Source organism: Podarcis filfolensis (assembly GCF_964270895.1).
Source record: "Podarcis filfolensis genome assembly, chromosome: 1".
Taxonomy (NCBI): Eukaryota; Metazoa; Chordata; class Lepidosauria; order Squamata; family Lacertidae; genus Podarcis; species Podarcis filfolensis.
The window spans coordinates 128,247,786-128,274,051 of NC_139604.1; the positions used below are offsets into that span (position 1 = coordinate 128,247,786).

Below are 26,266 nucleotides of genomic sequence, written 5' to 3' on the forward strand. Positions count from 1 at the left end.
GACACTCTGAGGGAACTTCCATTCCTCCTTACCACTATGAGCTGAATAAAGAGCATGAAATCCACTCTCGACTCCGAGTATATTTCAGAAACGGGCCAGCTAGAGAAGATTAATCCTTGGCAGCCCTAATCTTTGTACATTTGGTTTTCAATCTGGCAGATAAACCAAGGTCTTGCTGACCTTGGCGGCTCTGGACGGATGAGTATGGAGACCAGATGAGCAGTTTCTCTGGTCCACTAGATACAAAAGCTGCTCACTTCTCACAAATATGATATGCCCACTTGCGCTGGCCCCATCTGGGGTGCACCTGAATTGCGGGCAGCGAAATACATTTTCCTATCCAAGGCAGAAAACTCAAATGGCTCTGTCCACTTTCACTGGGCATGATCCCACCGGGCATGATTCCCTGAGAGGTTCTCTTGCGCAAGTCCCACTGAAACCAACAGGAGCTGCATAAATGCACCTCTGTCCAAGCCAAATTCTGCAGCGTCCCGGAAGAGCTGGCTCTTAGGAATGAGCTGCCATCTTAGATTTTCTCTGTATATGGGTCTTGGCAGGTCTCCAACCCCCCCAACACTGAACTTTGCTGAGATATGCCAACATTTCCAAGGTTAGGTAAATATCCTTTACAGAACTGGGACGGAACAGAATGTTAGTTATTGTTAAGCCCATTATACGAGATCATAGGAGGGTAAACGAGTTTGGGTTACAAAGAGTTTTTCAAACCACCAAAGTAAGTTTGGATTTTGTCCCAATACCCAGGGGATTACTTTAACAACTTGTGCGGCTGAGTAATCACTGCAGGAAAACAAAACCATGGATGGGTTTCTATTGCAAGTTTACACAGCATCTCCATATTTAGAGAGGCCTGTTTTCAGTATCAGAGAACCACCATGCAGAAGTTATCTGTGTGATGATTAAGATAATAAAATAGATTTTGGGGGGATCAGGCCACTGGGCCCTTCAGGTCCAGCATCTTATTATTGCAGGGGCCACCGAGATGTCTCAAACAGAAGTCTGCCAAGCTTCCCACCGTCTCCCACGCTCTGAGTCTCAGCTCGCAAACCCTTGGAACCAGGGACCCATTTCTTAGCAAACTATACCAATGTAAGCGGAAAGTGGCCTTTAATTGCGCCATTAGCTTGAAATGCCACAGAAGATGGATGCTAGCCCTCGTCCCATTTCTCATTAGCGAATGGTTCGGGGGCAAAACACTTTGCATCCATCCGACTGGAGGGAGAAGGAAAAGGAAGGCGCTCTTTGGGAATAGCGGGTCAAAGCACGGCAGAGGAACGCTGCAAGCACTACAGAAATGACTCATAAATTCAGTTCCACCGAGATGGCTCTATGCACACAGCTCTGCAGCCGGCAGCTTTATTGCTTTTGCAGTGTCAGAAGAGAGGATCTTCAAATATATGCACTGTGCAGGGTGGCAGCCTAAGGAAAGTGAGATGCACTTGGCATCATTCAGCCCGTAAAAACCAAAAAAACCAAACCACTTTGTAATAACCAAGGAGAAACGTATATGTTACTGATTCCCTCTGCCCCCGTTTTCAGGCTACGTTGGGTTGCCAATAATTGCACTGAAACAGAATTGTTGCTCTTTTAATATTGCACCTTCCCAAACAACTGCTATTTGCTGCGCTTGCTTTTTACTACCACGTTTTTCTGGGGGAGGAAGAGATTGTGGCAAGGCAGTTCAGCAGTGGGGAACTTGTGCCCACCCCCAGGATGGTATTGGGCTTCAGCTCCCATCAGCCCCAGCCTACTTGGGAGCTGATGGGAGATAAGAGGACAAAAGAACCTGCAAGGCCACAGGTTCGTTTCATATACACTGCAGGGCCTTTTCCGGGGTGGCCCCTACCGCCAGGGAATCCACCTGCTTTAGTGCGGCTTAAGACATTAAAAGCAGCACAAATGACTCATGATTTCTTCTCTGCTTCAAGGGTGAGGTTCCAAAGAGGGGCAAGAACAGATGCCCTCTCAGTACAAGGGCAGAATGCGAACAATGACTCAGAAAAGGGAGCATGTCTGAAAGTGGCCCTTATCCCAGGCTTCCAGATTTGCCGTGCAGCTTGGCAGATTTCTGTTTGAGACATCTCGGTGGCCCCTGCAATAATAAGCTCATGTCACTGGCTGACGGCCATTGTTGTTTCTTATGGTTTCCTTTTTTTCCTTTTGTTTCACTTGCGTTGCTTAATTGTGATCCCCACCCCCCAAGGAGCACTATGAGCACAAAGTTAAGCAACAGCAGAGAAGCTGCACCTGAAAGTGCTTCAGTTTGGATGGATCGCGACCACACGCTGTATACGTGGTGTTGGTGAATTGTGAGAGAAATGGACGCATTTCAGCTATGGCGTTATTGAAATCGTGAATGTTTTATTGGTCTAATGCTGCTCTGCTGTGTTTTAACATTATTGCCATCCCTTAGAACGGGTGCTGTTAAAGGTAAAGGGACCCCTGACCATTAGGTCCAGTCGTGACCGACTCTGGGGTTGCGGCGCTCATCTCGCTTTATTGGCTGAGGGAGCCGGCATACAGCTTCCGGGTCATGTGGCCAGCATGACCAAGCTGCTTCTGGCAAACCAGAGCAGCGCACGGAAACACCGTTTACCTTCCCGCCAGAGCGGTACCTATTTATCTACTTGCACTTTGACGTGCTTTCGAACTGCTAGGTTGGCAGGAGCAGGGACCGAGGAACGGGAGCTCACCCCGTCGTGGGGATTCGAACCGCCGACCTTCTGATCGGCAAGTCCTAGGCTCTGTGGTTTAACCCACAGCTTACATAAATGAAGAACATTATAAGTTCTGATAAGAACAGTTTAACGGAATCACATGGCTGAGGCTTACTGTTTTTGTTTTGAGAAGGTATTTTGTGGATTTTTATTTTTATTTTATTCTGTGAACTGACCTTCGACCTGCAGGTACAGGACGGTATATAAATTAAATGAGTAAATAATAATAATAATAATAATAATAATAATAATAATAATAATAATAATTTTAAAAATCCCTAATGATGCACAGCCAGGAATGTGAATGCCTTTCAAATTCAAAAGCTATATGGAAGAGGCTGCTCTTTCATTCCCTCTTGCTATGAGGACAGATTTTTGTGGACAGAAAGTGGCCCAGGGCCAAACCTCCCTCCCCCTCTCTAGCCCTGTAAATAAGCAAGCATGGATGTGTTTGTTATTACAAGTGCAACAGCCCTTTTCTGATGTTCATGGCAATCTTCCCTATGCAAATATTTACAAATTCAGGGGGGAAAGGACTTGATTCACCCCAGTTCTGGCTCAGGCGCAAAGGCAAAATGAGACCCACCCCGAAGTGATTTGCCGCCTACCAGAAGTGCCTAAGCAAAGGGCCCCATTCATTTATTTAAAAGATCTATATCCTTCCTCCCGGATATGATCTTTACGAAGACCACTGGCAAAATATAAAAATAAATAATAAATAATAAACTACAAAGTAATAAGAATAAAAATGTGCACCCAATCACCGAGACCATTCCATTATAACTACCCAACCTCCCAAAATTTCAGCACCTCTTGCGATGGTTTGACCCCTTTCCATTTTAACAGTACAAATTCTACAAAGACCTTTCATATCGCCTCAAAATCATTTCTCCTGCATATTCCCCGTCTTACCTTACTAAAGGTAAAGGGTAAAGGGACCCCTGACCATTAGGTCCAGTCGTGGCAGACTCTGGGGTTGCGGTGCTCATCTCGCTTTATTGGCCGAGGAAGCTGGCGTACAGCTTCCGGGTCATGTGGCCAGCATGACTAAGCCGCTTCTGGTGAACCAGAGCAGCGCACGGAAACCCCATTTACCTTCCCGCCAGAGGGGTACCTATTTATCTAATTGCACTTTGACGTGCTTTCGAACTGCTAGGTTGGCAGGAGCAGGGACCGAGCAATGGGAGCTCACCCCGTTGTGGGGATTCGAACCGCCAACCTTCTGATCAGCAAGTCCTAGGCTCTGTGGTTTAACCCACAGCGCCACCCGCGTCCCCTTAATTTATCATTCATAGCTATATCCCACACCCATCCCCAACACAGCACTGAAAATTCTCTGCTCAGAGGCAGCTGACTCGTCGCACTTTGGCACTGTTTCTGAGTCCACTAATACCGCACATTTGCATTCCTCCTCTTTGCCAGAATTCTTAGATTACCAGGAGAATAAAGAGAGCCTAGTTATACGTCTACGGATCCACCTAGATTTGAATGTCAAGACGCTGGTGCCAAATATTTTGACTGCAGAGGCAACGGAAAGCACTTTTTTTAAAGGTTGCTTTCTGTTGCAGAAGTCGGTGAGTCATTAGGAGTTGAAATACACTCTCCTCTCCGCCCCGCCCCACCCGGGTGAACGTGTGCTTAAATCATGACAATGTGCTATAAATATTTCAAGTCGAAATTATTGGGGGAATTTAAGCAATCAAAGCAACCCAGGGCATTAGAATTCAGCTCAGGGACTGGAATGCTGCCAGAGTCCACTGGAAGTAAGAGCTTCTTGAACAATAAAACTGAGCTGTGTAAAAGCACAGCAGGAGGGAGGGGTGGGATGCTTCAGACATGATCAAGGGAAGTCAAAGAACTGATCTGTTCTGCCTTGATCGGACCACACCTGGAGTCCTGTGTCCAGTTCTGGGAACCACAATTTAAGAAGGATATAGACAAGCTGGAAGGTGTGCAGAGGAGGGTGACCAAAGTGATCACAAGGCTGGAAACCAAGCCATATGAGGAACAGTTGAGGGATCTAGGTATGTTTAGCCTGGATAAGAGGAGACTGAGATATGAGCCACCTTCAAATATCACATAGAACAGTGATGGCCAAACTTGCCCCGCCAGCTGTTTTGGGACTACAATTCCCATCATCCCTGACCACTGGTCCTGTTAGCTAGGGATGATGGGAGTTGTAGTCTAAAAACAGCTGGAGGGCATGGTTTGGCCATCACTGACATAGAAGATGGAGCAACCTTGTTTCCTCCGGCGCTAGAGGCTAGGACTCCAAACAATGGCTTCAAGTTACCAAAAAAAAAGGAGATTCCATCAGGAAAAACTTTCTGACAGTAAGAGCTGTCTGACAGTAGAACAATCTCACTTGGAAGGTGGCGGACTCTCCTTCCTTGGAGGTTTTTAAGCAGAGGTTGGATGGACATATGTCATGGATGCTTTAGTGGAGATTCCTGCATTCCAGGGGGAAATTCCTGCATCCCTGCATCCCTCAGGGTCCCTTCCAACTCCATAATTTTACAATCCTAGGACCAGTATCCCCCTATCCTTCTGGTGTCTGTAGGCATTATGGGACAGCAGAGGTCATTTTTTACCCCATTAGATTAATACTGAGGGCGGGAGGAGAACCCCAAACACAAATATCAACAGGTTCTGTGGGGCGAGGGTTTTTGTTCTTTGCTCAAGGTGATTTTCATTTGCAGAATGAAAACTGGTAATGGCAAGAAGAAGAAGAGGAGGAGTTAGGATCTGATATCCTGCTTTATCACTACCCAAAAGAGTCTTAAAGCAGCTAACATTCTCCTTTCCCTTCCTCCCCCACAACAAACACTCTGTGAGGTGAGTGGGGCTGAGAGACTTCAGAGAAGTGTGACTGGCCCAAGGTCACCTGGCAGCTGCATGTGGAGGAGCGGAGACGCGAACACGGTTCCCCAGATTAGGAGACTACCGCTCTTAACCACTACACCACACTGGCTGAAATTTGGGGACAGGAGACAATAAATTAGGAGACCCGCATTGCACACCTGCTTCTGTGCTAAATATACTTCAACCCACCTTCTTGGAAGCTGCCAAGTATAAAGGCAGCCTTGTACCTGCACTTTACCTTTTGCCAAACACTCCTCAACGGCTTCATACCTGTAACCATTTCTCCATCTCCCAAGCATCAAGACCCGCCTCCCTCAACCTGGCGCCTTTGAACTGGAGAAATGTAAAGTATTGCACTTGGGCAAAAAAAAATGAGAGGCACAAATACAAGATGGGTGACACCTGGCTTGAGAGCAGTACATGTGAAAAGGATCTAGGAGTCTTGGTTGACCACAAACTTGACATGAGCCAACAGTGTGACGCGGCAGCTGAAAAAGCCAATGCAATTCTGGGCTGCATCAATAGGAGTATAGCATCTAGATCAAGGGAAGTAATAGTGCCACTGTATTCTGCTCTGGTCAGACCTCACCTGGAGTACTGTGTCCAGTTCTGGGCACCACAGTTCAAGAAGGACACTGACAAACTGGAACGTGGCCAGAGGAGGGCAACCAAAATGGTCAAAGGCCTGGAAACGATGCCTTATGAGGAACGGCTAAGGGAGCTGGGCATGTTTAGCCTGGAGAAGAGGAGGTTAAGGGGTGATATGATAGCCATGTTCAAATATATAAAAGGATGTCACATAGAGGAGGGAGAAAGGTTGTTTTCTGCTGCTCCAGAGAAGCGGACATGGAGCAATGGATCCAAACTACAAGAAAGAAGATTCCACCTAAACATTAGGAAGAACTTCCTGACAGTAAGAGCTGTTCGACAGTGGAATTTGCTGCCAAGGAGTGTGGTGGAGTCTCCTTCTTTGGAGGTCTTTAAGCAGAGGCTTGACAACCATATGTCAGGAGTGCTCTGATGGTGTTTCCTGCTTGGCAGGGGGTTGGACTCGATGGCCCTTGTGGTCTCTTCCAATTCTATGATTCTATGATTCTATTCTATGAACTACAGCTCCCATCACGCCCAGACCCAGAACCTCCCAAGAACACCAGGTTGGTGCAGGCTGATCAAGAGCGATGAAGACCAAAAGTTGCTCTTTTGGACATCAGTGCTTGGTAACTCTTGACATCTGATCTTGCTCCTAAGATGGTGGGTCATCCTTCCCTAGATTAGCATCAGGAAGAGATTAAACTTGCACCTTCTAAAGAGCTTACTGGTTGACGCTGCTTCTTCCCTGAAACTGTGTCTGAGTCCTCAACCTTCAGAGTGCCAAAGGATTACTCCACCAGACTAGACAAAGCCGATTATTCTTCACATAAGCATCAACTCCTCCTCTATACTCTGCTGTCGTTTACTTACACACAGAGAGACACTTCCTTATCTACGCTTCAGATTCAAGGAATGAAACCCTCTCTTCAAAACTGGGCTGGAGAGCCTGTGGCCCTTGAGATACTGCTGGACTACAACTCCCATCATCCCCAGAGCCTTTGGACATACTGGCTGCAAAGGCTCATGGGAGCTGCAGTCCAGCAACACCCGGAGGTCCACAAATGCCCCACCTGGGATTTAAAAGAAATCCAAACCAACGGTCTGTGCACATGGATTCCTAAGCAAGGAAACAAAACAAGCAATCAGGTAGCAAACTAGTATAGAGAGCAAGTCAACCTGCAAATGCAAACCTGAGAGAAAATCTATACAGCTTTCTGTAGCGTGCTGCGGATATTTTGCCTAATTTTTAAAGCATTTGTGTGTGCTTATATGGCAGGCGGATGCACACAACTCTTCCTTTTCTTTTTTTTAGGTGAGCGTTTTCACTGCACAGGAAAAGCGCAGGCGCATCAAAGCAACGCCGCTTGTGTTATTGGGTTGGTCCCTGCAAACGTGGCCGCTTGAGGTCCAGTTCAGACTTCACGTGAGAAGTCAGCACTGTGACGTATCAAATGGAGACACCGGTTTCCAAACACTGCATTGGGAGAGGCACGCAGAAAAGGTTCTCTAAGGAGCTTTGATCTTTCACAGCTCCCTGTCGCAGCACCCTCCTGTGTTTACAAGCTGGCGACAACGGTGTACGCAGAGACCTACTTGCGACGCAAAGTGTGCATTGCCCGCGTGTGTCCTTAAGGAGAATATAAATAGCCTCTTGCACAGCTATTAGCATTAGTCTTCAATAGGAAAAAGAAGAAATTCTCTTCCCTTTGGCTGCCTGAGAATGTGAGAGAAGAGCCCCGGGGACAGTCGCCGGAGACACTTGCATTGGGAAAAAAGAAAGCATTTCTGTCAGAGCTGCCCAAGGTCCCAGCTCACAAAGGACCAACGCTGCTTCGTTGTTAGGTACAAAGTCTTTATTGAAGTTCAGTTTCACTTCCAGAGCCGCAGCGCGCAGCTCCACGTCTCAAGTGTCAGACCGCTGATGCTCCGTCTGAGTCTCCTCCCCCCAGACACCAATTTAAGACTCTAGCCTTACTCCACCTCTTCCTCAGTTCCTTCCGCCTCTGGTTCCGCCTGGCCGTTGGGGTCTCGCCCTTTCTAGACTCTTCTGACGCTGAGTCCCCTGAGCCTTCCCCCTCCCTCCGGCGGGCTTTAGGAGCTGGTTCCCCATCCGGGTCTCCTGCTGTTCCCCGCGCCTGTACATTTGAACTTGGCGCGTGCGCCCAGCCGGTAACTTTTCTCCTGACCGTTTCACTGCTGCTGCTGTCACTGCTTCCCCCTCTGGGGGGGCTAGCTGCAACTGACCTCCCCTCCGTTGGAGGCGTGGTCAGCCCTGACTCACTCTCTCTCCCCGCTGGAGGAGACGCTGGCCCTGACACATGTGACTCTTCCCCCCCACTACGCTCTGGTGGGGAAACTGGTCCCAATCCCCCACTGCTGCTTTGGGGTTCCCCTCTGGCTCCTTGTTTCTGGTGCGTCCCCCCTGGGACCCCCCTTGCCCTGACCATAGGCGCCCCCTTCTGGGAATCTTCTGATTCGCTGGAGAAGCTCATGGAATCTCTCGGGCCACTGTCATACTCCCCTATGCTGCCCTCAGATTCTTCCCCTTCGCTCTCCATTTCCTCTCTCCCCAGTGCTCCTGCTCCTGAGTCCCTGACAATTTCCTTGTCAGAAGAAGTACAGTGGTGCCTCGCAAGACGAAATTAATTCGTTCCGCGAGTCTTTTTGTCTTGCGATGTTTTTCGTCTTGCGAAGCACAGTCCGTCGCAATTGCGCCTCTTCAAGCGGCTTTAAGAAAAAAGCGAACGAACTCGCAAGACGTTTTCGTCTTGCGAAGCAAGCCCATAGGGAAAATCGTCTAGCGAAGCAACACAAAAACCGAAAAACCCTTTCGTCTTGCACGTTTTTCGTTTTGCGAGGCATTCGTCTTGCGGGGCACCACTGTATACAGAAGAAGCAGCAGCGTTTGGATTTGATATCCCACTTTATCACTACCCGAAGGAGTCTCAAAGCAGCTAACATTCTCCTTTCCCTTCCTCTCCCACCACAAACACTCTGTGAGGTGAGTGGGGCTGAGAGACTTCAGAGAAGTGTGACTAGCCCAAGGTCACCCAGCAGCTGCATGTGGAGGAGAGGGGAAGCGAACCCAGTTCACCAGATTACGAGTCCACTGCTCTTAACCTCTACACCACACTGGCTCTCTTCCCACAGCTGCCATACCTATTTCACTTGATGCATTGACACGAAATACATGTTTGCACAATTGCCACATCTACACAAGACTGTGTGTGTGTGGTTTGTCCAGCGTGAAAGTGCTTTATATGTAGCAAAATGTGCGAGAGGGTGCACTTGGAAATGTGGATTTCACGAACTGTGTCTGTGTGATATATACACGCAGAGCAGGAGAGGGGGCTTAGGTGCCTACAACTGGGAAATTGGGTGACTGTGGGCAGGTTGAGATGGCAGAGGAGTCTCTGCTAATTCTTGACTTTCTGATTTAACCAGCAACTCCTTTGCAGAATGATTCTTGGGTGCAGAGCTGCTCAACAGTGGAACGGTCTCCCGCTGGAGATGGTGGACTTTCCTTCCTTGGAGCTTTCTAAGCAGAGGTTGGATGGCCATCTGTCATGGATACTTGTTCCAAGTACAATTCAAAGTGTTGGTGCTGACCTTTAAAGCCCTAAATGGCCTCGGCCCTGTATACCTGAAGGAGCATCTCCACCCCCATAGTTCTGCCTGGACACTGAGGTTCAGCGCCCAGGGCCTTCTGGCGGTTCCCTCCCTGTGAGAGGCCAAGTTACAGGGAACCAGGCAGAGGGCCTTCTCGGTAGTGGCGCCCGCCCTATGGAACGCCCTCCCACCAGATGTCAAGGAAATAAGCAGCTATCTAATTTTTAAAAGACATCTGAAAGCAGCCCTGTTCAAGGAAGTTTTTAATATTTAATGCTGTATTGTTTTTAACACTCGATTGGGAGCCGCCCAGAGTGGCTGGGGAGACTCAGCCAGATGGGCGGGGTATAAATAATAAATTATATTATATATATATTCTATTATAACTTAGTCATTGTGGCTAGTATCCACTGAATAGTCTCGTCCTCCATGCCTTTGCCCAATCCTCTTTTAAAGCCACCCAAAATTGTGGCCATCACTACTTCCTGAAGCAGCGAGTTCCACAGTTTAACTATGCACCGTGTGAAGAAATGCTTTCTTTTGTCTGCCGTGAATCTTCCAACATTCACCTTCTACGCCTGGGCCCAGGGTTCTCTTTCTCTACACAAGACATAATTTCAGACAACTCTATCAAATCTCTTCTTGTTTTCCTTTTCTACAAAGTAGAACAGGTTACATTGCGAACAGTTCAGAGAAATTACCAAGAGCTACGAGAATAAAGTTGTCATTCAGATACGCAACTGAAAACGTATTCTCGAAATTGGGGTTGTGTGGGATGATTCCCATGCAGTTAAATCTGTGGTTAGTTTTTAGCCATTCCCAGAAATGTTGTTACTCGTCACTTGAGCACAGCATGCATTGCCTCTCAAAATGCTGTCACACGGCACAAACTTCTCCCAAGACCTCCCCTGTCAGGCTAAGCGCCAACCATCAAAATCACCAACACGGACATGCCCAGAGGCGTTCAGCTGACAGGACAAATTAAAATGTTGTTACACAAGTAAATGAAGGATGGTAAAAATAAAAGCCAAAATGTTGCATTCCAATGATTGATCACCCGACGGAGGCGGTTTCGGACAATCTTACAAAACACTCGTTGACAGTACTCTACCTGCTGCCTTTGGTAAGCGGAAAATGTCCTCTCAAGGTCTTCGAGATCTAACACCTTGAACACCTTTGCGTCATCAATGCCGGCCCATACGGTGCCTTCCAGCTTGTTCTGGGAAGAAGGGAAGAGGATGGGGTAAGCACCACTTATCCCATACAAGCCGCCATTTTGTAAACTGAAACCATACGCTTATGGACTATGCAGATGTGGCGAAACTTACCGGAAGAATAAGAAATCAAGATAACAAACTTTTTATAAAAGAAGGGAAATGGTCTATTGCATATTTACGGACAAACTGTAAACAGATAAAAACACTGGCAGGATTATTGTAATAACCTGCAGCTACATAAGAGTAAATATTTAAAGAAGATAAATAAATGAGTAAGTTAAGCTAATTTGGATATGCAGAAGGTATTAAAAATAAATTTAAGGAACCGCAGAAAGAGGGGGAAGGACGCCAAGTTTTAAAATGTCAAAATGATTGTAAAATCAATGAAATGTATATATCTGAAAAGTATACATTATATATATATATATATATATTTATTTATATATATATATATATATATATATATATATATATATATATATATATATATAAAGAAACCATATGCTATGGGAACAGAGTCCCTTGTCAATGTCACCTTTGCCTTAACACACAAATTTGGGTGGATTTGCCAGAGAGGGATAAAATGTCTCCCTCTCTCTCTCCATCTCTCCAGAATAGTCCATTTAGTCCAGAATTCTGCTTCAAGCAGAAGACAGCAGGATGCCACAGGGAAGATGGCGGCCCCAAAGCCCAACTAGTCCAGCACCCTATTCTCACAATGGCTGCCAAGATCCCTGTGGGAAGCCTTCAAGATGGACCACAGCTTCCACCAGCCCCAACCAACACGGCCGTGCATGGCTAGGGCTGACTGAACCACTTGGAGGCCACCAGCCAAACTACAACTTGACGATGGCCACAGAGGAGGACCACACAGCCAGAAGCATTGATTCACACATCATGGAAGAGGCTCCTTACCTCAGGCAGCTTGGACCAGTTGAAGGACTTGAGAGCGTTTGTGGGCTGCGGGATGTTTTTCCTCTTGAGCCCTGATCCCAAGGGTGCTCCCGGGGCTGGGGTGAGGCCGCCAAGCGGAGGTGGCCCTGGTGGAGGAGGTGGTCCACCGGGAGGCGGTGGCGGAGGAGGCGGTGGTGGGAGAACCCCGCCAGGAGGTGGTGGCGGCGGAGGGACCGGGAGAAGAGAACCTATGGAAGCTGTTGGTAAGGGGCCCCCAGGAGCACCTGGTGGCAGAGGGGGCCCCCCTGGGACAGGAGCGCATATTGCTCTCTGGAAGAAAAAGAGGGGAGAGAGAACATACGGTCACTGCAAGGAACCTGAAAAATATGCTGTCATATCTCGGTTTACAGACGCTTCCTATTGCATTTTTTTGGGTTACGCACCCGCCAAAACCTGGAAGTACCGGAACGTGTTACTTCCGGGTTTTGGGGGTCGCGCATGCACAGAAGTGCTAAATCGCGCTATGCGCAGAAGCACTGAATCGCAACCCGAGCATGTGCAGACGCGCTGCTGCGAGTTGCGAACATGCATCCCGCATGGATCACGTTTACAACCCAAGCATCCGCTGTATAAGGAAGTTAGATGGCGTTCAGCCTACCAGTGATGGATCCAAAAGACATCGCCACTGAAACTGAAAATGAGGAAGAGAAGCAAGGTTTGACGTAGGGAAAGTGAGGAATCTCCACCTTGCATTTGGGATGTGAGGGATAGCAGCAACAGGGAACGGAAAGTGGGGAAGAGGCTCCTCAAGCCCAAGGGTGAAGAAGCTATGGTTCTCTAGATGTTGCTGGATTACAACTCCTTGATCATCCTTGATCATGCCAGGAGGAGCTGATGGGAGTTGACAATCCTACAGAATCTGGAAGGCACTGTGTTGACTACCCCTGCCCTAGCTTAGCTCCTTCCCCCATAATGTCTAATTTATCCCAAAATTGCAAGGAGTGCAGGAAACTAGTTTAGAAAATCATGCTGGGGCTGTCCAGGATGCTGTGAGAAAACTCTTCTGTTTTAATAGATGACACTTCAGTGCCTTTCCTTCATCACTGGATAACCTTAGCTTCTCTGTCCATATGGAGAATGGCTCCTGGGATTGATGGCACAGCACCCAGAGGCAAACTTGGGCTCCAGAACCTTGGCTGACTGCTGGTGTGAGCCTGTCCTCATTGAAGTTAAAGGCAAGGATCCATGCTATACGAAGTCTCCTTCACCACTGGGATCCCATAGCAAAATAATGCACTGCTCCACAATCAGTTGATAGTCCTGAAATATACTGGATGCCCAATGACACCAAAGAATTACCACCTTCTCCTTCACAGAAGTGTTCAACTTTGGGCCACTAGATGTTGTTGGACTACAATTCCCATCATCCCCAGGCAGATTAACCAATGCTAAGGGTTGGCGAGAGTTGTCAACATCTGAGGACTCAAGGTTGAAGAACGCTACAAAGAGCAGCTTATATTGTGCTCTTTGTTGACTCTCATCAAAATCCACCCATGCTTATCTTCAGCAACGCTACAAAACTGGGTGATCCCAGACTATTCAAGGTAGTGCCGCCATCTTAAATTCTCCTCTGAGAGAGCAAGATCTTAGCTGGAGTCTCACTCAGGCAAAGATACGAGCACCTGACTTTGGCCTCTTTCTCCTCTCAGTGACGAGAAAGGTCTTTGACCTGTCTGTATCATGTTCTGTAGCCGAACCTTTTCTTTCATAAAACCAGCCTTATAGGTTCAGGGGGTCAGTCTAGATAATGTCCACAGGTGCTCCTGTATCTGTGAGGTTAGCATTTACAAGAGGAAACATGCTAAACCAGTCAAACCAGTTTCTTTGTTAAGGTAATGGCTGTAGCCGCTCAGCTAAGTACCTACCCACCACCGACATCTTAAAGAGTGAGCTCTGTTGCCATAGAGACAAGTGGGCGAGTCTCTTCCCGCCTCACCTGGCTAGATGCCAGGACATCCTAGGATGGGGAACAATAGGTGAAGGGATCTGTGCATCTATGAGTTGGACTGATGCTGGAGACACAGAGGCTTGTAATGCTCTGTCCTGGACCCAACTTTCCCTGAAAACCTAACGGGGAGGCAAGATCTGCTGGCGTGTTAATGCAGTGAACCCCTCCCTCCTACGCTCAGGTTGTGTATATGTGTAAATGAAACCATATACCCTAAAGACACCACAGTCTCCATTGACCTTCGTTCCAAGGAAACTGAACCCAGGGGAAACATGGGAACCTCTGGAGTCTTGCTGCTCGGAGACTGGGATTGTGTGCGACACTAGCTAATGGCGAGATCTGGCCCAATCCCACGTTAGATGGCCTCACCCTGCTCAGTTCGTGGATCTGCGCCGTGAGGTCTGCCACTTGCTGCTTGACTTGTTTATGCTCCGACAGTTCTTTTTCCAACTTCTCCTTCATCTTATTCAAGGTCTGCATCATCTCCTCCTTCTCCTGGGTCTTGACGTCACATTCCCGCTCTTTCTTTTCCAGCTTCTGCTGGAGCTCGTGATGTTCTTTGTGATAAGAAAAAGGGACAGGAGATTAAACTGTTTGAAAGGTCAGTATTGTCAACACTGGCTGGCAGCAGCTCTCCAGAGCTTCAGAGAGGGGGCATTCCTAGCCACCTTCTGCAATCCAGAGCTGATGTTCTGCCACTGAGCCACATCCCCTCTTCAAGCTTCTGATTTCCTGCTGCTCCTGCTCCTGATTCTTTGGATTTGCTCCTTTCTTGATAAGGATTACCTCAGGAAGTTGTGAACTCTCGTTCCTCCCACCCACAAAAAGCCCACGTCTCCCTCTGAGGAATGCTCGAGGAAGGTGAAACCGTTTGTCTGTGTAGCAGATGTCTGGATTACGGTCAAAGGCAATAAACTTGTGTCAACTAACCAATTGCCTCCAACGCCACACTATAGAGGTTCTAGCTTCCGTGCTCCTCAACCCCAATGTTTATAGACCACCCCCACACGACCCTCAAAGCTCAGGCTTACTACTTAACCTGTTCTAACTCCTGTCCACACGGCTAGGAGGAGTCTGGGCCTCCCGCCTCCATTATGTCACTTCCTCTCATGACCATAATATGCAACGATTCACCTTAATCAAAGTGAGGCCACTGCTGCATCTAGCTTAGAACCCCAACTGAGGCTGGCTCTCCAAAACTTTTCTCTCCCACCTGAGTCCTAGCTGCCCAAGATCCTTTGAACCTGGTGCCTTAAGCAAACCACTCCGCCATTTCCTCCTGTGGTCCTTTCTCCTATATGGTATCCTTCACCAAAGGCCTGGTTGTCATGGTAACTCCAGCACCCATCAGGCCCAGTGAGCATCACCAGCAGCCTTGTAAGAAGGGAGCTGGAGTCCACCTACACCTCAGAAGATCACTCCTTCCTCATCCTTGATCTGCTTTACCATACACCTATCCTTCTGGTTTAGGCCGGAATGTTTGTTTATTTTTCATCAGTCACCTTTTCTCATCTTTTCTGCTTGTTCTTTCCATTGCTTCACTTCATTTTCATTAACCAGCCTGGAAAGAAAACAAACCATGAAAATAATAAGCACCACATACAATAGGAAACGAGGATTAAGGAAAGCCTGAAGTTTTCACCCATATGCATTTGCTCAATTTGTCCATTTCCCTCCCACAAAAGCTTCTACAATGGCAATGTTTTGCTTCTGGGTCACTAGGCCTAAGGTTGGGCTCACTCGGTATTGCCGGGTTATTTTCCAGGAGCATTTGAGAGATGATGAGGAAATCTAGACCCTTTCTAGACACTGTCTGAACCACTACAATGCTATGAATCTTTACCAACACCACTCCTTATGGTAGGGTTGCCATATGTCTGGATTTTCCTGGACATTACCAGGATTTCAAAGGCAGAATTGACGTCCGGGGGGTATTTCTGAAATCAATCCTGGATCAATTGAAAAATCGCATTTTTGCAAAAGCTTAACAATTTTGGCGTCTTCCTAAAGAAAGCTCAACAACTTTCAGGGTGTCCTGGTTTTTTCTTTTTGAAATATGGCAACCCTACCTTATGGGATGAGGTTATCAGCCATGAAATGTGTTATGTACTGAAGTTCTCACCCTGGGCCAGCAGGGGGATACTGTAGATAGTTATGCAAATAATGGATCGAAAGTGACGTTCAGTGATTGGATAGTTTTAGAAAATTGTTACAGTTACATTGTACTGGAGCTCTATATAAGCAGGCTGACTGAACCCTTCAGTTCAGTTCTGTCCTGGCCTGTGAATAAACAAGAGCTGTTTGAAGAATCGCTGTGTCGTCTGATATGTTCACCCACAACTTAACAAAATGTTGGCAAACAAAAGCAGACTCTTGATAGGGAAGAAAGATGTTTGAAAACCTTTCAAGGCAGCCATTCTCTTACAGGATTAGAAACAGGTTATGCTAAATGGATGAAGCGGACTGGGAGAATGAAAAATAGGAATTGCCTTTTCTGAATGTAACAAGGGCCATGTGAAGTATCAATGAATGGATAACTTTTGGAATTAACTGCTCAAAAAGGAGATCAGAAGAAGCACTCAACCAACCTGTCCCGTCAATGTGAGGATTTCCACAAATTTGGGGAAAACCTTAGAACAGATTTATGGGCTGCATAGGGGGAGAATATTCTGTCGCTCAAACAGAAATCCATGCAGGGAAAAAGATTCATTTAGCCCTGTGCTAGAGTCTGCTCCAGATAAATTCATGGTTGGTGTATCACCTATGGTGGCTAAAAATGGACTTTCCATGGTTCAGAACAGTAGCGGAAAGTGGTAGGGCAGGAAACAGGGAGTCCAACAGCAGGTGGCGCTAGAGGCAATGGCAGGCATGGACAACCAATGCTAGTTTTGTCTCCATCGGCCTCCCTGCAGAGGTTACAAGGGCAATACTGAGACCAAGGAAGAGGAAGTTGACAGGCAGTGGCCCCCACCCCTCAACTGGTTGTAAGCCAGAAGGCAGGCAGGGTGCAAGAAGCTGGTTGAGAGGAAGACCAGCTTCTACTGATCCAGAGGTTGCACGCTATTCATTGCTGGTTGGTCAGGGGCAACAGTGTGGAGAGGTCTGTATTACTGACTTCATGTAGAACATATGGGCATCCTGGAGCCATCTTGTTGGCAGCTATGGAGAACAGGTCTAGATGGACTTTTTGGACCCTATTCAGCAGGACTCTTCTTACCTCCTTAACTTTACACCACAGAGCCTCATGCTCTCAAAACACAGTTTGTACAGGCAGGGACCGATTTTCGCGGAGGGTTACATTCCGGATCCCTGTGCATGCCAGCAGGGCCTGCATAAGGCCACCCCATTCCACCTCCGCTCATTTTGGTGGCATTTTTGGGTCACTTCCAGGTTTGGTCTGGTGTGTGCATGCATGGTCATACACATTTCAGACAAGCATAAATTGGTCGCTGCCTGTATTTGTGATCACAGGGAACATATGTTCACAGTTATCCGGGGCAAACACAAAGGATTAAAACTGAATGCCTCGCCCCCAACTGAGGACGGAGGAAGGAGAAAAACCCATCCCCCTTTCAGACTTATGTAGTCCATGCAATCGCGATTGGATGGGATCTCTAAAGATCATCCAGCTCAACCCCCGTCAATACAGGAAACCCAACTTGCAAGCACGTGCTTTTTTTAAAAAAAAAAAGACGTCCAAAAAGCAAAACAAACCAAATACAGAATAAAACCAGGAAAGAAAGAACGAAAAAAGTCTTCTAATTTAGCATTTGGTTCAGAAGGAGGGAGGAAGAGGGTCTTACATTCGAACAACGTTCTTAATATTAAAGTTCTCCAGGGGTGTTGAGTCTGGGTCCTGCCCTTTGTCGTTCTGAATAACTATTTGTTGTATGATGCGGTCGAGCAGCAACCAATAATGGACTGTGTTGCCATTTCTCTTATCTAAAGGAGGCAGAGGAGAGATAGAGATTAACAAAGACTTTCACATGGGAGAATGCATGCTAGACCCCCGCAGCAGAGACCCAGTGGTTTTTGCTGAAATTCCTGCTGCTTCCATGTTTCAAACACAAAACCATTCCAAGACTGTAGAGGCAGCTATGCAAAACATTTAAGGAAAACAGCTCTCAATGGACCTCTTTTGGCAAGGATGGAGGGGCCTTGGGAGAGTTTGGCATCTTTCAAAATGCTTCTGCAATGAAGGCAGATGCTTGAATAAATTCAGGTGAGCTGTGGAGGGAAAGGTGGTCTGTTGGGGTGTGTGTATCTGTGTGTGTCAGACAGGATGAAAAGTAGCAAGGGACATCGTGGAAACATACGGGATTTAAATAAATAAAAATAATAATGTTTAAAAGTCTATGGGATTACCCCAGCACACAACTTTTGAATCAAATATCAGGGAAGTAAATCACACAAGAAGCTGAGCTAGATATGGGACTTCTAGGAAAACTCAGGCAAATCAAGAGCAATTGGATTTAATTGAGAAAATCTTCTGTGCAGATGATTGCAATGACAGCAGAGCTTGATTGAATGTATTTCCTGGATGCTCCAGGGGGGTTGTGTAAAAATAAGCAAAAGCCCAAAATCCATTGTTTATGAAATTTGTTGCTGTTGTTTGGGATAGCAGCTGTGTTGTTCGAGGGAAGAGGAATGGCACACAATCAATTTAAGCTACCTCTTACGTTGTCAGAGAGCTTCCATTGTGTTCCCGTGAGCGGAACTTCGCTCATGCTGACATGAGCGAGGGGTGGGGTGGGGGTGTTTTTCAAGGATTTCTCCTCCCCACCCCCACCCCATAGCCCCTTGGAAACCTGTTCCAGGGAGTTGGGGAGATCCTCTAGAACAGCACAGGAAGTGGCTGCAGGAGGGAAGGGGGAAATGGAGCATACATCGCCTCCAGCCCTCCACTTCCTTCAGTGGGAAGAGGCTTTGCTATATTACATTTTCATTGCAAATGAGAAGCACCGAAGTTTTGACTTTGCAGATTTTAACATATATTCATGCTGGTGTATGCAAGATGGTGTATTCATGGTTGTAGGGGAGGAAGAGGGTTTGTTTCTTTTGGGGGGTGGGGAGATAATTAGGGGTTGCATCTAGCAAACTCATCCCATTCTTGGAAGGACTTCTGTTTTCCTTTGTTACATTTGTAATTAACGATTGAAAGAGCCGGTTCAAAAATATTCCTGCGCAAACACCAGGCTCAATTCTCAATTCCTTTCATAACATTCTACGGAAAGCAACATGGCAACCTACAGTCAACAAGTCCTTGGGGCGCACAAAGATGTAAATTAGCAGAAAACCTGAGACCCAGGAAGGGTGGTGGGGATCCCAGCATCTTCTCTCCAGAGAGATTTCTAGGGACCAACTCAAGAGGAAAGCCTACTTTCCTTCGATCTTGCAGCCCAAGCTGCACCTCCTCCCTCACCTCCCATTGCAAGCGCTCATCCCAGGTTTTAAATATATGCTACGAATCCAGTCTTGTCATTTTGTCTTCTCTTGCCAGGGTTAAGAAGCCTTCTCCACGCCCTTTGGGGCAGATGATGTTGTCTTTAAAAATTTGGGGCAGTACTGAACTAATTAATTGCGCAAACAGAACGAGTTCCGCTTGAGAAAGGCAACTGCCCACCCATCTCCTCCCCCTGCGTGCCCCCCTGCTGTCCCCAATTCTGTCTCAGGACAGATTTAAAGGGTGCACGGTGACAGGAAAAAGGGAGAATGTTCTGCTGCACAAGTAGAAATCCTTGAGATGATTCAATGTCCCCCCTTAGCGCTACTTTGATTGCAAGCCATATTTCCTATTTCTGACCAAGAGGACACCATTCCATTCATCATGAGGACACCAGCTCATTCATCCACTTCCGCAGAGAGGGGCTGAAGTGAGCACACACACAAACAGTCCTTTGAAATAATGTGGTATGTAGCCTATAGATGTTGCTGCTTTTGCAGAACACTGAAGATTTAAACAACCCATTCTAATAACCCTTATGGAACATGTTACAGCTACAACACTTCCAACTTCAGTCAACAGAAAACAAGAGTCTTGAAACCACCCACAGCCTGTTTTACAGATACAAAATACAGATGTACAGATACAAAAATACATCTCTATATATTTACTCACAAGGCATTTGGAGACAGTGATGGAGGATAGACATGAAGTGGGGGTACGCTTCTGTATGGGTCAGCCGCTTCCTCGTAAGCTCAAACATCTGGGTTGCACTTTTCGTATCTATATGGACCTGTGTTTGGATAGGCAAAAGGTTACGTTTCGTATTTCCATGCCCCAAGTATAGCTTGACATTGCCACAGGGAGTCAAAAGTTGCTGCCCTCAATTGCACTAAACCCAGAACAATCTGTCTTCAAATCAGGTCTTTATTATATATAATGGGGGCAGGTGTACACACACATTTCACCCCCCAATGAATGTTCAAAATTTTGCATGCGTCTATATCCACACGTGCATTTTCACAATCCCAGTCAAGACTTTCCAGGTGTACAAGAGCTCTTGACACAGAATATAGAATTGTGGCGTTGGAAGAGCCATCCGGTTCAATCTCCTGAAATGCAGGAATCACAGCTAAAGAAACCCTGAGATAATGTCCACCCAACCTCTGTTCAAAAACCTACAACAAAGGAGAGTCCACCATTTTCCAAGATAGTCTGTTCCACTGTCAAACAGATGTGAGTGCTGATGTTTAGGAAGATGCGGCAATCACCACTGTATGTCCAAATCATGGAGAAAGCAATATGACTTTTAAGCCACTGTTGTGGGATTTTTGCTTCTTCCATTTCAATGTAAATTTCGACATCCACTGTAAAATTCATAAAGTGTTCAGGAGTGTGATTCACTTATAGTGATGCTGGGCCCATTTGGGATGTGGGGGGTTTGTGAAAATGCTCATTTAAAAGCACCCCACCTGCTCACCCCATTTTCAGAGGTCACTGCAAAGGGATCCAGTTGTTGCAGTGATTCGAGGCAAGTAGAATTCTATGCTTTTTTATTCTTACAACAGGAAAACAACAAGCACCCAGCGCCAGAGTAGTTAAGAAGGATGGATAGATGCATACATACCAGTTCAAATCTTTTGGCAAACTCCAATTCATCCTCATTTCTAAGCATTTCAAAAAAGTCTAAATGCCTGGGAAGGAGATAAGAGTCAACACACATTTATTGTAATGGGCTACTGAATACGTTTCCAAGCACAATTCAAAGTGTTGGTGCTGACCTTTAAAGCCCTAAACGGCCTCGGTCCAGTATACCTGAAGGAGTGTCTCCACCCCCATCGTTCTGCCCGGACACTGAGGTCCAGAGCCGAGGGCCTTCTGGCCGTTCTCTCACTGCAAGAAGCCAAGTTACAGAGAACCAGGCAGAGGGCCTTCTCGGTAGTGGCACCCACCCTGTGGAACGCCTTCCCACCAGATGTCAAAGAGAAAAACAACTACCAGACTTTTAGAAGACATCTGAAGGCAGCCCTGTTTAGGGAAGCTTTTAATGTTTAATAGATTATTGTATTTTAATATTCTGTTGGAAGCTGCCCAGAGTGGCTGGGGAAACCCAGCCAGATGGGTGGGGTATAAATAATAAATTCTTATTATTATGGGGTATAAATAATAAATTATTATTATTATTGAATCAATTTTGGGGGGGGGAGTCTTAGAAGGCTTATACTACTTTTCCTATTTAGAAATTTCTAGAGCAGGCAAGCCATTTATTGACATTTCATCCAGTAGAGTTTGAAGCCCTTACATAATTCATCTTCTTAACAATGCAAAGCTTCTCATTCTTGCTCAAATTTGTGTGGGAGCCAAACATAACTGCCAGTAAGTAAGGGGTTAGGGACCACAGAGGTGTACATCTCTGGAGAAGACTATTTTATTATTAGGCTGTCTGCCAGGATGCTTTTTATTACGTTTTTTATCATTGGTGTTCTGTAATGCGTTTTTAATGTTGTACACCACCCTGGGACCTTTTGATAACGGGCGGTATGTAAATTGAATCAACAACAACAACAACATTGCCCAGTTGCCTGAGAATAGACCAATAAATGCATGAGTTCGACAAAGTAAAACAAAACTGCAAGGGGGTGGGTGAGGAGAGATTGTAAAGCATTTTGTAAACTAATAATACAGCACAAATTTGACTGACAACTGCACTTAAGTACTGCTGGCATTAGACATGTTTCAAGAAGCATTCAGGTACCATTTGAACTTGTAATTGGAATGCTTCAGCCTAAAGATGGATGCAAACACAAAATCCATCAAGAATGAAGAAGAAGGCACGATGGGGGAAAATAAACCTCACGGACTACAAACCAATCAACCACACTTACCTATCTAACGTGGAGTTTTCGTGTTCTCGTAATTTGTCAATCACAGGCTGAATCCCAAGCATGAGGAATTCATATCGGAGGTGGAGTCTGAAGTCCAGGCTTTCCTGGAAAAGAGGAAGAGAGGAGACCTTTCAAGGACTGTGGGTCTGATTTGAATATCCTTTTAGATGCCAACCTGGTGTCTTCTGGTTGTTCTTGACTACAACTCCCATCATCCCCAAACCAGAAGGGAAGAGGCGGCAGAAACGAGCCAATCTTATTTTAGGCACACCAGGAAAGAGGGCTGGAATCAAACACTAAGCACTTGGGCTTCCTGCCCCACAATGGAATTTTGGGGTCCTCTGGCAAGGTGCCCGTCATGTGTTCCCAGAAAAAGGCTGTACAAAATTACCCCCTCTATCATGCACCTAAGCTTTCTCAGGAACTCTGTTGAGGGGAAAAGCGTTGAGAGAAGGAGAGAGAGAGAAGAAGAGAGAGAGAGAGAGAGAGAGAGAGAGAGAGAGAGAGAGAGAGAGAGAGAAGAAAGAAAGAAAGAAAGAAAGAAAGAAAGAGAAAGGAAGGGAAGGGAAGGGAGGAAGGAAGGAAGAAACTATTAGGGTGAACGGCGCCCTGCCCTACCAACCTTAAATCACCTCCACCTGCCTGCCAGCTCACCCCCTATCTGAGTATTGCCCCTTGTAGCATGGAGGAGAATAGGGGCAAAACTAGGATTAGTTGGCTCTGCCGGCCATTGCCTCTGGCGCCACCTCCTGTTGGACCTCCACCCCACCAGCCAAGTGTTCGCCAGCCTCAATGGTTGAAACATATCCCTCCAGCCCCCAAACTTACCACTCCAGCCCCTTGGCTTAGAACTGCGTTGATGAAGGACATAATAGCCGTCTTGAGGCTCACTTCGTCCCGGTATCGGCCTGTGCTTCGGTCCAGGTCATTTATTAGTGTCTGCGGGGTGCAAGGTTTTCAATTAATGACGTCTACAGGTGCAGAAGTGCAGGGGCAATATGCCACCAGTGCAAACCCATTACATTAAGAAAAAAAAGAACTAGTTTTTTATGCTGAGGATCACAAAAAAAGTATGGCCCACCCATACAGCTTCCCTCCCACTGTGGTGTGTTCCAGATGTTTTGGGCAGCTCCCAGGTGCTGGCAAAACATCGGTGAGACAAAACATCTGTAGGACAAAAGCTTGGGGAAGGCTGGGTTGGAATTACCTGTCCATGCTAATGAACTGGCTACAGATAGCTTTTACATATTTTGACAGAACCACAGAGTCTCTGAGTTAAGCACCCATTTATTAATTGCAAAAAAAATATCAATATTATTATTGTTCTTTATTGAATTTGTATACTGCCCTTCATCCGTATATCTCATGGTGGTTCACAGCATAAAAATACAATGTAAAATCAAGAACGAGAAAGCAAACCAATAAACCTCTCCCCCACAACCCAGTTGATGTATGGTAGCTTCCAAGCATATCTCTCAGGTGTCACTCAAACAAGCACCCTATTCTTGGGACCATGCATTTTGATATTGTGTTTTAAATTGTTTCCACCTGCCCTGGGACCTTAAGGTGAAGGGCAGATGCTGCTGAAATAATGCAAAAATAAAAAATTATTATTATTATTATTAAAATTTGTATACAGCCCTATACCTGCAGGACAGTTCACAACCTAAAATCACAATATAAAAACACAAAATTCATAATAACAACAAAAACAATAACAACCCGCCCCCCAAAAAAACACATTTTAAAAGGGCATTGGAAGTCAGTCAGCCAAATGCCTGGTTAAAGAGGAATGTTATCACCTGGCACCTAAAGGTGTATAATGAAGGCGCCAGGCAAGTCTCCTTGGGGAGAGCGTTCCACAAACGGGGAGCCAGACTGAGATGACCCCAGACAGCATTAAAATAAAAAATAAATCCAAAGATTGCCCAAACTGATGTAGAACTCAAAACACTAAGTAAAAGTTAATACTGGAGGCAGAGGATAAGCTTTAAAGGGTCGATGCAAGCAGAGGTTTCTTGTCCAATTGCTGACTCTGGTAAAAACAGGCATTGCCTGTTTTCAAAAACCTGCAAACCCTGTTTGATCAGACAGAAGCCGTGGGGCAAAAGAAGCACTGATACTCTGCGGAAAGGAAAAAACGTCTCTCCAACTGCCTTCATTATTTCCCAACGTAAAGGTAAAGGGACCCCTGACCATTAGGTCCAGTCGTGACCGACTCTGGGGTTGCGGCGCTCATCTCGCTTTATTGGCCGAGGGAGCCAGTGTACAGCTTCCGGGTCATGTGGCCGCTTCTGGCAAACCAGAGCAGCGCACGGAAACGCCGTTTACCTTCCCGCTGGAGTGGTACCTATTTATCTACTTGCACTTTGATGTGCTTTCGAACTGCAAGGTTGGCAGGAGCAGGGACCAAGCAACAGGAGCTCACTCCATCATGGGGATTCGAACCGCTGGCCTTCTGATCGGCAAGTCCTAGGCTCTGTGGTTTAACCCACAGCACCACCTGCGTCCCATATTTCCCAACGTACAACCAACTTAAGTGGCAAGAGGCAAGTCCGTACCTGAAAGCGAGTTCTTTCGCTGGCGTATTTTTGGTAGTGCACCATGGCTTCCAGCACCTTCTTGTGACCCCCGGGAACCAGGCACACAGCACCCATGATTTCAAGCACGGCGACCTTGGTCTTAATGTTTTCCGTGCTCAGGCTCTGCGCTATCACATTAATGCTCTCCAAATGGGCCAGGACGTGAGCTCTCCCCAGAGAGTTGTTCATCAGAGCTTTGATGCACCCGATGAGAGAGGTATGTATCCGAGACTCAGAGGTCTCGTAGTCCATGCTCTTCAGGAAATTCAGAATGCACGTCAAGCCATCCAGGTCGATAAACCGGGTTACAAACCTGCCAGAAACAGATCGCCATGAATACAAGAGCGTTCGTCAGGAAAAAACACCACACAACGCAAGTTTTACATCAGATAAAGATCCTCTCCTCAGCGAAGTTTTGTTAGACCCCTTTCTTTCCCCAGGGCTACAACAGTTTAACAAGAAGGTACAGCAACTTGGGCTGTCAGTGGAACTTTTGCGATCGATGTCCCTACCATCTGCCAAGGCTATAATCAAAACTAGGTTGTGGGATATTGAAACCCAAGAACTAACAGTAGCAGCAGAGAAAACATGTCCCCCTCTTTATTTTCAACTTTCTTGGGCACATGAAACTAACCATAATTACCTTGAATTTCTGCTTAACCCCCAAGAAAGAAGGGCATTTTCGCTGGCCAGGTTTAATTCAAATCCATCAAACCTCCTTTGGGGAAGGTTCTCAGGCAGGGTGGAAGGAGAAGACCATGTGAAGACCAACTGGTGGAAACCCTTACACATATGGTTCTCAATTGTAAACTATATGCTGATCTCCACCAGCAATTTCTAGATCAACTCTGTATCCCCAAATGGAAACCAGAATCAGAGGTCATACATTTTCTATTACTGGGGAATGATCAGGAGCTCACCAAGTTAGCAGCTAAAAATCTCTATTTGTTGTCGAAATACACTGCAGACGTCTGATCTCCCTGGAGACCAAGAGATGTGACGATAGACTGCTCTGCCTCTTTTTCTTTTTTTTAAGCAAATGTTTTGTGCCACTGGGAAAGTGGTAATTCTGTATTGATTTGTTTTGGATGTTGTATGTGATGCCAATAAAAGGTTTGATGACGATGAAATTACAAATTACATTAAGCAGAGGTTGGATGGTCAGCTGTCCTGGATGCTTTAGCTGGGATTACAACATGGCAACCTCCAGAAGCTGTTGGACTCCAGTTCCCCAAATGGCCAATGGTCAGAAATCACTAGAGTCAGGGCATTTTTTCAGCCCGAGTGCAGTTCCGGCACCTCTCAGGTGGCGGGTGCCATTGTGGGGTGGCTTTCTGACATGGTCCTGCTATCTTCTGATGCCACCAGTTGTCAAAGGGGGAAAGGGGAAGCGGACAGGATGGGAGGCTGGGGAGAGTGTCACAAAATTCTACTCAGTAT

The 26,266-nt window shown here is 46.5% G+C and overlaps 1 protein-coding gene across 3 annotated transcripts in view; it reads right to left on the reverse strand.

Annotated features, from left to right (window-relative positions):
- DAAM1 (dishevelled associated activator of morphogenesis 1) overlaps positions 1-26,266 on the reverse strand; it is a 182,905-nt gene that overhangs the window by 33,656 nt on the left and 122,983 nt on the right. For all 3 annotated transcript variants that reach the window (XR_014547560.1, XM_083611705.1, XM_083611704.1), the window contains exons 6-15: positions 24,806-25,139; positions 23,073-23,183; positions 22,245-22,348; positions 20,987-21,053; positions 20,035-20,152; positions 17,720-17,858; positions 15,419-15,477; positions 14,286-14,473; positions 11,930-12,238; positions 10,909-11,016 (exon numbers count right to left, since the gene is read on the reverse strand). Coding sequence is in view for 2 of the 3 variants with exons in the window: in XM_083611705.1 (XP_083467831.1) it covers positions 10,909-11,016; positions 11,930-12,238; positions 14,286-14,473; positions 15,419-15,477; positions 17,720-17,858; positions 20,035-20,152; positions 20,987-21,053; positions 22,245-22,348; positions 23,073-23,183; positions 24,806-25,139 (1,537 nt within the window). In the remaining variant the exon portion in view is untranslated. The remainder of the gene's footprint in view (positions 1-10,908; positions 11,017-11,929; positions 12,239-14,285; positions 14,474-15,418; positions 15,478-17,719; positions 17,859-20,034; positions 20,153-20,986; positions 21,054-22,244; positions 22,349-23,072; positions 23,184-24,805; positions 25,140-26,266) is intronic.